The sequence below is a fragment of the Anabas testudineus genome, chromosome 2, assembly GCF_900324465.2.
Source record: "Anabas testudineus chromosome 2, fAnaTes1.2, whole genome shotgun sequence".
NCBI classification, from domain to species: Eukaryota; Metazoa; Chordata; class Actinopteri; order Anabantiformes; family Anabantidae; genus Anabas; species Anabas testudineus.
Genome location: NC_046611.1, coordinates 19,678,543 through 19,691,228, shown reverse-complemented (window position 1 = coordinate 19,691,228; position 12,686 = coordinate 19,678,543). Strand labels below are relative to the sequence as shown.

Here is a 12,686-nt window from a genome sequence, read left to right as displayed (position 1 = left end):
TGAGAAGGACTTATTGGATGCACTTTTTTTTTTTCAAAGAAACGGACAGTTACAAAATTCAACATAATAAATATTTTATTTTTTCTACTTTCTGTAGGGCCAACATTTTATTAAGATTCGCGAGAAAAGTTATTAGTTTAGTTTTATAGAAAGTATATCAATGTTGTAATATGATTCAACTAAATGCTGAAATAAAACAGTTACCACTTAATCAACAAAATAAGTTAAAACAAAGAAAGCTAAATATTTAGAAGGTAAATAAATTCAATCTTAAAAAAAAGAAAAGAAAAATTAGTAGTTTACTGTAACGCTCTTGTAAATACATGTTCAGGCGTGAACGTATCAATAAAAAAAAAAACACCTGCGTTTATGTAGTGAATTATTATTATTATTACTTGTTAGCTTGCAGCCCTAGCACTTGTTATTTCAGTCGCTCTCGGGTGACTCCTCCTGCTCAGCGCACACGATCTTTGTCTTGGTGGTTACGCCAAAGCGAGGGCAGGAATCCCACAAAAGCAGCCGGAGGAGTTTTTTCCCCTCTGTCGAGCGGAGCTGGTGGCTGTTTTCAGGTTCAGTCAAAGGGAAGGGAGCCTCTGTGGAGAGATGTAAGATGGCAGAGCTACAAATGCTGTTAGAGGAAGAGATTCCGGCCGGCAAGAGAGCGCTTGTGGAGAGTTACCAGAACCTGACCAGAGTAGCGGACTACTGCGAGAACAACTATGTCCAGGTAAGAGCCGCCTTTTGTCGCTGGGAGCTGGGGATTGAATGGCTGTTGGGACACAGGAAATGTGGCGAAACTAACTGGACTCCAGCCTTAGAGAGCTGGTTCTCGTCCAGGTTTATTCCGTTTACACAGAGGGTGTGTCTACTTTTTTTTTTTTTTTTTAATATATTATTATTATAATTTCACTGGGTTCAAATCTGCTCCCACTCTCGCTGCTGATAGGGAGGCCTGTGTGTTTCCCAGCGGGTCACCGAACAGCTGTTTTTTTTTTTTAAAAAAAAAAAGAGATTTTATTGTAAAACGTCATGAACGAAGTTACTCTAGTCGAGTCCGGTTGTGATTTGACCCAGATTTATACAGCGGTAAACTAAAATTTCACGCTACAACTTTCTGTAAGTCCATGTGAACTTTATGATAACGCAGAAGTCCATTACACCCCGTAAGGTCATTAAACGCACCATTTATTACCACTAAACGCTTTAGGTCTCTGTTGGGATGCTACAGGAATTTTACAGGGGACGTATATTGCCCACATTATGGACTTGTAAGCGCTCAGTGCAAATGCCATAATGTCAGCGGATTGCTTTAGTCGTTGCACACTTGTAAAGCATTAAAAATATTATAAATAACCACATTGAGACTTCATGTATGCATAGAGGTCCATGCATGCTGTGCAGCCTGTGTTTTGTCATGTTTAGACTTTATTGGAGAGATGAGCTTGTTGAACATAATTCAGCTGGGTGTGCAGGCTTGCTACTATGCTGGAAGGAATGCAAAGCCATTGTAAGTCAATAAAGGTTATTGATTTATTTATTTATTTTTTTTGATTCTCAACTTATTGTGGGAGCACAGTTTCTCTTTATCTCCTCTCTCCAATGAGAAGAAACAGCCCATCTGTCTTCTAGTTCAATTCTTCTTCTAGGTGAAGCAGCAGCAGCTACATCTTGTGTGAATGAATGTGTTTATGTCGCATTTATGACTTAATCTAGATAAATGTTGCTCATAAAGTCTAGCAGTTTCACAGTCTGAAGCTAACCGATGGCTTTTGTCCTTTTAATTTTAACACAGTAACATCTGGGGTAAACCACAACTATATAAAAAAGCTCTTCTCTTTTGAGAAGAGCTTGAGTGACAGACAGCGGTAGTGAGGAAACATTTTTCAACAGGAAAACAACCCACCATATCAGCTCCAGAGGGTGTGTCCACTCCAGCTGTACTCCCAGAGGACTCCCTGTGAATTTTGTTTTCTTCCTTGTTCTCGAGTAATTTGCCGTTGTTGGCCAAGGCTCGAAACACTGCAAACGGGAGCTTTTACATCCCTGTCTCATTTAAGCCCCTACACATATTTCCCCAACCACTTTTAAAAGAGTGTTTCTTTTGTGCCCTTTATTAATCATCTTGGTTTAGTTACAGAGTGTGGGGATTTCCTTGTTGCACCACGGTTAGCTGTGAATAGGATGAAATATGACACAGTGATTTCCACAGTGGCACATTTTAGATACACTCATTCACTAATGATAAGGGATTTTGTTTACTCTCTAGTTAGGTTTTTTGAAAGCATGAAAGTATGAGCAACTTTTGAAGGTCAGTACTGGAGCTACGGGCTGCCAAATGGCCTGTACTTTTTTTTGCTGATACTCAGTTTCTTTTCTTTGATGCTAATATGGCGAGGATTTGCACATTTATGAGGTTTGATATCAAACATAATGAAATGTGTCCTTGGCACCAAGAATCAAGTCTAAAATACAGAAAGCTAAGACTGAATGTCAGAACTGATCATCAGTCAGTTCCTGACCTATGTTTTTCAGATGTTTTACTGTTTTATGCAGGAGAAATTGTGGGTTGTTTGACAGAACTATGGTGCTTGTAGGTAAATGGAAAATAAATAAAATATGTTGTGTTGGCACATTATTGGTATTTGAATATTTTCAAATTAACTCATACTTGCCCATAATAAAGACAATTAGTCTTTAAAATTGAGTTTTTTTATATGAAAATGACAAAAAATATAAACCAATATCTAGTTGGTGTCGCTGCCTTTTCAGATTTGTCAGATTTGACTTTTGAGAAATGGAAAACAGGATTTTCTAAGTGTCTAAGGGTGTCTGAGTGTGGTCTGAAAATCAGAGCACTTTGACACCAAAAAGCATGTATTGTAAATGGAATAAGCTCCTAAAGAAACACCAGTAAATCACTGTGGGACTTAATCTCCACTAAGATGAAAGTAATGACTTAAAATGTGGAATGGAAATGCACAAAACAAAATCCTAACTTGTTACTATAATGTAGCCTTAGATAAAGAGTACAGTAGATTTGGATGAGGCTGACAAGCCAATATACACAATTTGATGTTCTAACTTTAACTAAACCTTATGACAGATTGTGTTTCATGTGTCTGATTTACGATTCTGTTGTAATTTTGTTTTGCAGAGCACCTTGTTTAAAGTGCTGACATAAAAAGGAGGATTTTAAGCTTTCAGCACATGTTGCGAGCTCTGTGTGAAGCGAGTGTCAGACTAACAGTGCACTTTTCATAAGCCCTTGCTGTCTGCTGAAGATACTCCCTCTCTCTTGCTTTCTGTACACACACACACACATAAAACTGTGCACTCCCAGCTGAAACACGCACACATCAACATGCCTCAGCTTGAATCAGCTCGTCCTTTCAGCACTCCTCCTTCACATTTCCATCCCCTCTTCTTCTCTCTCTCTGTTCTTGTCATGGAGGCTTTGGTGTCGTGACTGTTCACTGTGGACTGTGGTGCAGCTCAGCAAGCTGAAACTAATAGTGAAGACTCTTTTTAGCTGTCATGTTGCTGCCTTACTTTCTCAACTTGATAGTGACTTTTGTCCAAGAGAGTGTTTTGAAATGTGTGCATTGGCTATGACACACTGACAGGTCAGAGTTATGTTTCCTGTTTGGCCTGCTGACTCTGAAGATCGGCTCCCTGGAAATGTTTTTTCTCTGTGTGGCAGGAAGTAGCTTAATAATAGAGCCAAAAACACCCTTTCACATTAATGACTCTTGCACAGAGATTACTGTGGGGTCTTGATATCACAGTGAAATCAATTTATCAGGATGTGAAAGGGGTTTTCTGTGTGTTGCGCTTCAGTGATATAAATATCAATGGTATAGTCAAATGATCATACATGTATATAAATAACAGAAACATTTATCTACAATTAAACAGCACCACTAACTACATGACTCAGTTTAATGTACGTCTATCTAAAACAGTTTGAACGAAAAATGAAAATGATCACCTTTTATGAAGGAGCATTTCTTGCACAACTGTTAAACTGAGTGCATATTTTGTTCATGCTCTTTTTTCATTGATGCAAGTCGGCATCCTGTTTAACCTCTATGACAAGGACGCAGATGCAATGTGGGTCACCGAGCCTTGATGGCAGGATAAATCCATGTAGGCTTCAGAAAAGGCTGCATTGTTTGTCTTAACAAACAAACAAGCTTTGCTACGTCTGATTAATTTAGCTGGGTGAAATAATATTGTCAGAAAAATATTGTTTTTGTGATATGAGGACTTCTCAAATAAAATTCAAGCCAAAAAAAAAGCGGTCTCTGTTTACTAGACGGTAGACGGGGAATAGAGAAGTGTAAGTGAGATGTTGCAAACCAAGGGGTCACAAGCTGGATCAAACTTTGTGTTGCAAGCTCGGGGCATGTGACATTTCCTGCTGAGTCGGCATGATGCCCACTTATGCATTTATGATTTAAATAGAAAGGTCAGACTGCTCCTAAATTGTGAGCTGTTATGTTGTAATCCATGCAGAGAGCATCACACTTGAGAGTCTTGGCAGTCGATTATAACTTTGACATAGAGAGAGATGTCCGAGTTACGTCCTGGTCTTATAACCTTGCTGTACCTTCTCTGGGCTGTTTTCCCAGGAGAACTCGTGCATTTTCCCCTGGATGATAGCCAGGCTTACCTGAAGGTGATAAATATGGTGTTTTTTTTAACACAGCTATGTCTCTCTGGGTTACTCTGAGTCCTCTTTTACTGTCCTTCTTTCTCTCTCGCTCTCTCTTTCTGGAGTGGCCTGGTTTTGCTTGCTGTGTGGAGAGGCCTAGCGGCTCTCAGCCTACCAGCAAGGCCCATTCATCCTTAAGACCACCTGTCACTCCTCCCCTTCAGCTCACTGAAACTGGTTTCGTTCACACCGTTGGAATGATCTGTCATTGTCTAGTGAAAAAGTAGGAGTTTTGAAATTTGATGTACTGGCATCATTGTTTCAGGCTTAAATAGTCGGCTTTTAGCTGGATTCATGTAGAATTTAGATTGATAGTTTGTTTTTTTAAGTGAATTATCAATCCAAACCTTTTCTATGGTACCATAAACTAGCAAGACTTAAATCCCCTATAACTGCCTGAATGCTTTTGTTTTTATTTTATTTTTTTATTTATCCTATCGGTATACAGTGTTAGCCACAGAACAGTCTTTCTACTTGGATGAACCAATTACCAAGTCACCCAAGGAAGGTTAATGAGTTTTCTCCATGTGCAAACTTTTCTTTTGCCCCTTTGTGTCTCTTTCTGAATATTTAATTGCATGCTGGCAGTTCTTCAAGGTCAGGTAGACCTTATGGCCTTTCAGTCAGCCTCCATCTGTCTTGCTGCAGGTGAAGAAATTATGAATTCACCGATCGTACAACTGAGTTTTTTGAAAGAGCAAAGACTTGCCTCAAGGAGGGTTTGAAGTTGTTTTGTCTGTAGGCTGCCTTTATTCTTTACACGTTCTAGTGTCACTTTCACTGTCTTGTCTCCTCAGGTGGCTTCAGATTCTAAGGGTTTCATAATTTAAAGGACTGTTACTTTTCTTTTGAAATGTTATCCTTGTTGAACTATGTCAAGTACCCGCTGTACTAGTCCTAATCAGCATTGTGCTCATCAATCTCATTTCCCAATGATGTGCAATTGAGATGCTGAGTTAAATGATAATGATAGTTGACAAAAGGACGCCGTGCCTGATTGAACTTTTGCCATCAAGCTGCCATAGTAGAGAAGTAGCAGATTTTTAAAGGCATTGTGACCATAACTGCTGAAACCAGGACCCATTTTCAGATAATGTATTGCTACAGTCTCTTTCAAGTCCCCATTGGGTTTTACCTTCCATTAGTTTTGTTATATACCACTGTGAGCTGTAGCAGAAGGAAGGAACTAAATGATCGTGAAATGTCTTGCGTAACACCGTCAGATCCTAAACTCTTGTCACTCTTGTAATATTCATTGGCTCTACCTTTATTCCCAGTCAGCTGCTAGATGTCAGTCACATCAATACAACAACCCACAGAGCATTGGCTCTAAGCTGCCTCCTGTCTCACTTATCTCACTCCGTCCAGTCTGCAGTAATCAGCGGTCGATATATCACACGAGGCAAAGTGCCATGTGAGCTCTGCGACCTTCCAGTTGGATTTACAGTGCACTCAACCGGCCCTAGACTATACTGAATTTGCCATAGTTTTCAAACCAGCTGAGGTGTTTTTGCAATATAAAAATAAATCCTTGTCAGTTTCATTACAGTGCATTTGTTTTTTGTTCCTCTGAGCTCATGACTGACACTGTGGGCTGTAGCAGACCTCCTCAGCAGTACTTTGAATGTTTGAAGATGTATGACATGTTGCTGAATTCCAGACATTCCTGAAAGTTTTTTTTGTTCTGTGTCTTTCCCCTCAAGACAAGAGGAAGCACATAAACACAAATGTTCATGTCAGCTGTACAAATCCAGGACCAGGCTGCACACCGTCTTATGTTGTTTTACTGTCAAATGTTCATACATGTTTGAACATTCAGTGTAAGACAAACTGATGTAAGCTTTTTATTTTATTGTACAGTATGCAGAACTTGTCATGGTCTAGGACAATATTGTTGAAACACTCCTGAGTTTGGATTCTGACATTTTGTCTCACTTCCCTTCATCTGCAGTATGTTCTGTTAGTCATGTCTTGCAAACAGGAGGAAAACTCATTTTATCCAGCTCGTACTTCTGCTTACGTTTCTGGGTGGAGGGGCATCTACACCTCCTCTGACCCTTGAACAGTTTCTAACATCAGGGAGGGACTCAGGCCAAGTGAGCAAATTCAAACTGGCATGTAGCTCTTTACTAATTTTAATGCTATCCATATACCATATGTCCAGTTTGTATCCCTCACCCATGTGATGTCACTGTGATGTGCAGTCGGTGCTTTCATCAAAATCTTGCCATATTATTTGTGCTTGCTATCAAGCACCAAGAAGCAGCGACGTGTTAATACATAGACGCTGTGCGTGTCTGCTGTGTGGTGCCCCTTCTACCCCACTTTTGTGGCAAGCCGTCAAACCATGCCATGCCATGTGAGCCTTCAGGTCTATTTTTGTTGTTGTTGTTTTGTTGTTGAGTAAAGGGCTGAGGATGCTTCATGTGAAAGAGCATGTACCCTGCTGAAAACACACAAAGCTGAATGTGACTTGTCTTTGTTAAAAGGACTGTAACGTCATACTTCATGTGTGCAGGGCTCAACATGCTTTTACATTCTTTTGATTTTTATAAATACCTTGGTTATCTTCTTATTGCTGCATTTTGGAAGGAAGTGACAGAGGAAGTGTTTTTAGTTTGAAATTCGGTCAGACCAATGAGTGAATAATCAACAAAGAGTGGTGCCAGGTCTGCAAACTGGCCACAATGCTTGCAGCTCACCAAGGGGGTTTGTGCCACCTGGCACAAGAAGCCTAAAGGCAGCACTCCTTACGAAGTTAGAAAACAGCCTTATCTCTCTTGGTAGTTTTGCCAGATACAACACAGAACCTAAAATACACACTGCTTCTCAGAGGCTTTCCAGCTGTGCTGATAGGCTAACATAGCAATATGTCAAGTTGGTGGTAAATTTTCAGAATGTCCTTCTGGTTCATGCAAAAGCTACTTCAGTCTGTTGTACGTTCTTTGGTCATACTTTGGTCATAGTTTGACTCAGTACAGCTACCAGGCCCTTCCAGTAAAGCAGTGCACCACCTTGTTTAAAAAAAGCATGATTGCACTTTGGTGGCAGTTGTTGGTCGTTATCTTGCTAGACTGGATGGTTGACGGAGTGAGATGGAAATGCCTATCCAGGTTATTGCCTCAGAGCTTTAGAAACTTCCCAGGGAACAAATCCATTCTCGAGACTGCCACTCCCTGATTGTTCTTAACTTTATCAGCCTACTGCCTACATACGGTATTTGCAGTTAATCATTCATTTGCCTTTTGGAGATTTAAAAAAAAAAATTCTCCCAAACATCATGACACTGGCTCTTTATTTCATTGTTCTTTGTTCCATTCAAATATGAGTTTGATTAGCTAGCTTGTCTTAGCTGCCAGCTTCAAGTTTACTGTGAGCACACACATTGTGCATTCCTCTCCCTGTTTAACTCCAGCTGAGGTGCTGGCAGCCTGTCTACTACTGCCTGAATATGCTGTAGTCTCCTTCACGAAGTCATTACTCAGCTCAGAAATATGAGATAAAGTGCCCCAGGAGCGCTAAAGCTCCTCGTTCTCTGAATCTCATGCTCTGGTGTACTACTTTATACTCAGCTCTCTTGTGCTGCTTGTATTTACCTTTTTGTACTGAGTAAACTTTGTTTCTTTCTCGACAAACCATACTGTTTGGCCTATTTTTCTAAATTTCTACTCTGTTTTTCTGTTGAAATTTGATGTGATGACAAGTATAGTTTCTTAGATATTTGAATAACAAATGTGGTTAGTTTGAGGATTTGTGCAGTGAAGGAAAAGAAGGAACTATGGGGAATGTAACTAGAGCGGGAGGCTCTAAGATGCTGCCAGTGGCAATGCAATCAAGTGTCACATCTGTCCTCCCAACGCCCACTACTGACCTCACATCACAGCTCTGGCAGCTATTACAGTTTGGGTTGGTTTATACAAGAGAAAAAATATGCAAGAGAATGAATCCTGAAAAATTTCCCAGTATAATAGGTCTCTTATGAATTGGTTTATTTATTCTGATGTTTAAGAAGATATGAAAAGAAGCTACAGAAAATAGAATTTGCTGTGGCAAGTGATCATGCCAACTTCAGCTCTGAACAGCTGTACAGTTAACAGAAGTTTAGGATTTAATCTCAAGTAAACCAGGAAAAGAGGAAAAAAGGTATAATGAGTCCCAGCCCTGTCCAGTGTATCGGCTTTTTAAAAAAATAATCTGACATCACTGCAGTTAGTAGTTAGGTTAACTGTTAATAATACACTTATTTTAACGACTTCAAGTTGGAAACAGATGCTATTGATTGATGATTGACAGGTAATATTATTTTACATTTTTAGCAATGCATCTTTAGTATCCTTTATAGACTCTTTCTAAATGAGGATAAAAAACACATCTACCTCCTGAGCTCTCATTTGTAACAAAGGTTCTCTGTAATAAATTTGAGGTCTGAAGTTGAAACTGAGATGGCATCTTTTTTTTTTCTCTCAGAAACAGAAGACCTAACACAAAAGTGTAAAATACTTGAAATTCACCTGTTAAATTGGTGAAATGGACCTTTACTTTGTAATAAAGCATTTGCATTGCAAATAGAAGTATATTTTTCTTATACTGTTGTTTCAATGCATTTTCTCCTACATATTGAGATAGATTGGACCTTTGAGTATCGTAAACACCATCTCTTATTTGCAGCCTTATGTAGGCCAGCAGTTGTGCACAGGCAAACATATGTTGCTCAGTAATCTGTTTGGAATCTCATGTCCCTATACAGCAAAAGCTGTATCCTCTTGCAATTTAGAAATTGCCGTAATGCATGTTTTGTTCTTTTGTTTTAGTTGTTTTATATATTCTCTGCAGCTGTTACTCCATCTCCCACACTGTATATTGTAGTGTCAGTAGTGGGTGTCTGCTTGTGCACATGAATGACTATGTGCTTCCAACAGATGGCCTTTTGCTCTGAGCCCTCAGGAGGAATCTCTCCTTCCTGAGTCCGTTATCGCGCAACACATCTGCTGCTCTGATTCTGGCTAAAACAAACACCACTAGCGCTGTCACCTCCTCTCCCGACCCAGGCTAACCAACACGGCAGCTCTCCAGGTCAGGAGCTTTTAGCCGTATGGATTGCTTCTGTATTAGTTACTCGCTGCCACGAGGAATCAGTGATAAAATGTGCAGTGACGTGGTTGTTCGTCCGTCTTTGGATCAAACGCTCTTTTTTCCCCCTTTATTACTACCTCCAATAATCATCTCCTCCTCTTGCTACCACCACTTACCCCCTGCTACGGCAGCCTGTTATCAAAGCCCAGTGTCAGCCCTCGAGGCTGAGCTCTCTGGGCTCAGCTTTATGAATGAGTAGTGTTGGGAAGAGCCGACAGAGATCAAACACGATGGCTCAGTTTGCAGCTCAGCGAACTGCCTCTGCCTGTTTCATGCAAGGTGTCTCTAAATAACGTGTCATTACCACAGTTTGTCTGGTTTATTCACTTTGTGGTTTAATAGCTTGAATGTCAATGTGTTGTCCTTTAAAGATGATACAATCAAAGAATGCTATTGCAGTGAATTGTCCATCAGAAGCTTGTATCTATATTTATTTTTTTCTCCTTCCAGTTACCCATCAGTGAGCTCAACTATGTTATACTATGTGCTATATGTTTTGTGCCAGCAGGCTCCCACAAAAAATATTGAACTCATTTCTTTGCTTATAGAAGCATATACTTGTATTTCTTTCTAAATTGTAGCACAGTTAGTTTTTGTTGCTACTTCAGCCACGTTCTGCTGTCTGCATGTATCCAAGAAAACATAGTCACATGCTAAAGCTTAATGACCTTTCCAGTGTGTAAACTTATTGCCATATTTTAGACAACATGCAAGGCCACAGGCAGTAAGTGCTGCATACACGTTGAGAATTGCTTTATACAGTGTGAAATACATTTAAGTCTACTCAAGAAAAGACATCTAAAATGTTAATACAATATAGCATTTTATATAAATGCTCAATTGACACTAGCAATGTGATACAGAAGTGACAGTATTTAACCAGCGTCTTACAGTTAGTCAAGTATCCCGTGTTCAAATCTGTTTAGCTTTGGAAAATGCAGTCTGCTTTTAAACTCTTGAAGTAGTGCTGCTGCAGGATGCGTTACATCATCTAAAATCCCTCCAGAGAGAATGTGTTATCAGGGGAAGGAGAGTTTAGGGAGGGTGGAGAGTAGGAGGTGGATGTCTTGGCTGCTGTGTTGGCCCAAATCCACCACAAACCTGACCTGGATACGCAGCTAGAAGATGGATACAAACGTGGAATGATACTAACAGTAACTGGGTTCCTCTTCCATTTTTTTAACGTGTTGTGTTTTTTTTTTTCTCTCTCTCTCTCTCTTTTTTTTCTAATCCGTTTTCATGCACAGGCCCAGGACAAAAGGAAAGCTCTGGAGGAGACCAAAGCCTACACCACCCAGTCCCTGGCCAGTGTGGCCTACCAGATCAATGCCTTAGCCAACAATGTACTGCAGCTGCTGGACATCCAGGCCTCGCAGCTGCGGCGCATGGAGTCCTCCATCAACCACATCTCCCAGGTCAGAAATACACACAGATACACACCACAGACCAGCTGTGGAGAATGATGCCTCACATTTCCCTCTTCTCACTTTCACACTAACTGACTCGGTTATTTTCAAACACAGCACGAGCTCTTCTGTATGGTTCCTTTTATTGGTTCATCGGTCTTGTCCAAGTGTCTGACTAGCTGTGTGTTTGGCTAAGTGACTGGTGTACTGTTTGCCGTTTTATTATACACAAAAACGATGTACAAAAAAAAGAAAAGCAAATTAACACAACCAGTGTGACGTGTAACAGGAGCCCTAATGCCAGCTAATACTATCTCACTATCAATGAACAGTAGCCAATACTGTGTAGATATTTAGCACAATCTTCTGAGGCCTGTTTTCATCATTTTATTTATTTATTTCTGTTACTTATTTGACTGAAAAAATTGGCTTCATAGATGCCAGATTCATCAACTTAGGCAATGATGAGGATATTAAATTGCCTACAGCCAATAAGTTGTGAGAGTATCTAACATGAAAATCACAATAATAACAATAGATACAGAAATTACATACAACTCAATTGAGGATTATTTTCCCCATATTGCTAAACACAATATCGGGTTAAGTGTAGCAAAAGCCCTAGTTCTATAAAAATAAACTTTATTTTCTTTCCCAACCCCTTCCTCTCTATAGCATGAGGCCTCTGCCATGTGCAGGTAAATCCAGCCGCTCATCCAATGAAGGCATTAAGAGCTCAGACAAATCAAACAAAGAGCTACACCCCTGTGGCATCTCATAGATTAAACCGGAGAGGCATTCACCAAACCTGGAGCACGTCTAACACATCTCTGAATCCAAAACATATAAAATAACAGTTAAAAATGATAATGTGGTTGTGTCTCATTGACAACATGCTCTAAGTTTTAATGGTGATATTGGGTGTGGAATGGAAGGAGCAGTTCCTTTGGTTTAGTCTTTCCTGTGACGGCTATCTGTGTTTTTTCCTGTGATTGAGCTTTGCTAAGTGTGCCAGAAATTCTTTGAGGAGACAGTGAAGGTCAGATTTTCAGTCTAATGGAGGAAAGGAGGACTTGTGAGACTTGAGGGCTTGAGAGAAAGAAGTGAGAGAGAGAAAACAGGGAGGCGTAAGGAAAAGGGAAATGGATGATAGAAAGCAAAGACGGGCAAGAGAGAGAGCAAAAAAGGTGTATTTACTCTGCTTTGAGCCAATATCCGGACATATGGCATTAAGACGATACCGAGGTCACCGTGCCACTGCCTGTCTCGATCTCCATGACAACCCCTGGGGCCACTTTGGAAAAGCATATGAAAGACGATTGGACATGGGGCTTCAGATCAGCACATAAAACTATTTCTGCAAAGTGAAAAGTGAACTCCTGTCTTGCAATGAAAGTCCACACTTCCTTCCTGTGCCACATTTAACTGCATGC

At 40.2% G+C, this 12,686-nt stretch overlaps 1 protein-coding gene across 6 annotated transcripts in view; it reads left to right on the top strand.

Annotated features, from left to right (window-relative positions):
- Positions 1-485: 485 nt before the first annotated feature.
- abi1a (abl-interactor 1a) overlaps positions 486-12,686 on the top strand; it is a 39,283-nt gene continuing 27,082 nt past the window's right edge. For 2 of the 6 annotated variants that reach the window (XM_026364190.1, XM_026364185.1), the window contains exons 1-2: positions 495-727; positions 11,095-11,262. In XM_026364190.1, coding sequence (XP_026219975.1) covers positions 611-727; positions 11,095-11,262 — 285 coding nt within the window. In that variant the 5' untranslated portion in view covers positions 495-610. Of the gene's footprint in view, positions 728-11,094; positions 11,263-12,686 lie in introns of all 6 variants that reach the window. The other 4 variants (XM_026364188.1, XM_026364184.1, XM_026364187.1 and 1 more) reach the window with 4 other exon arrangements.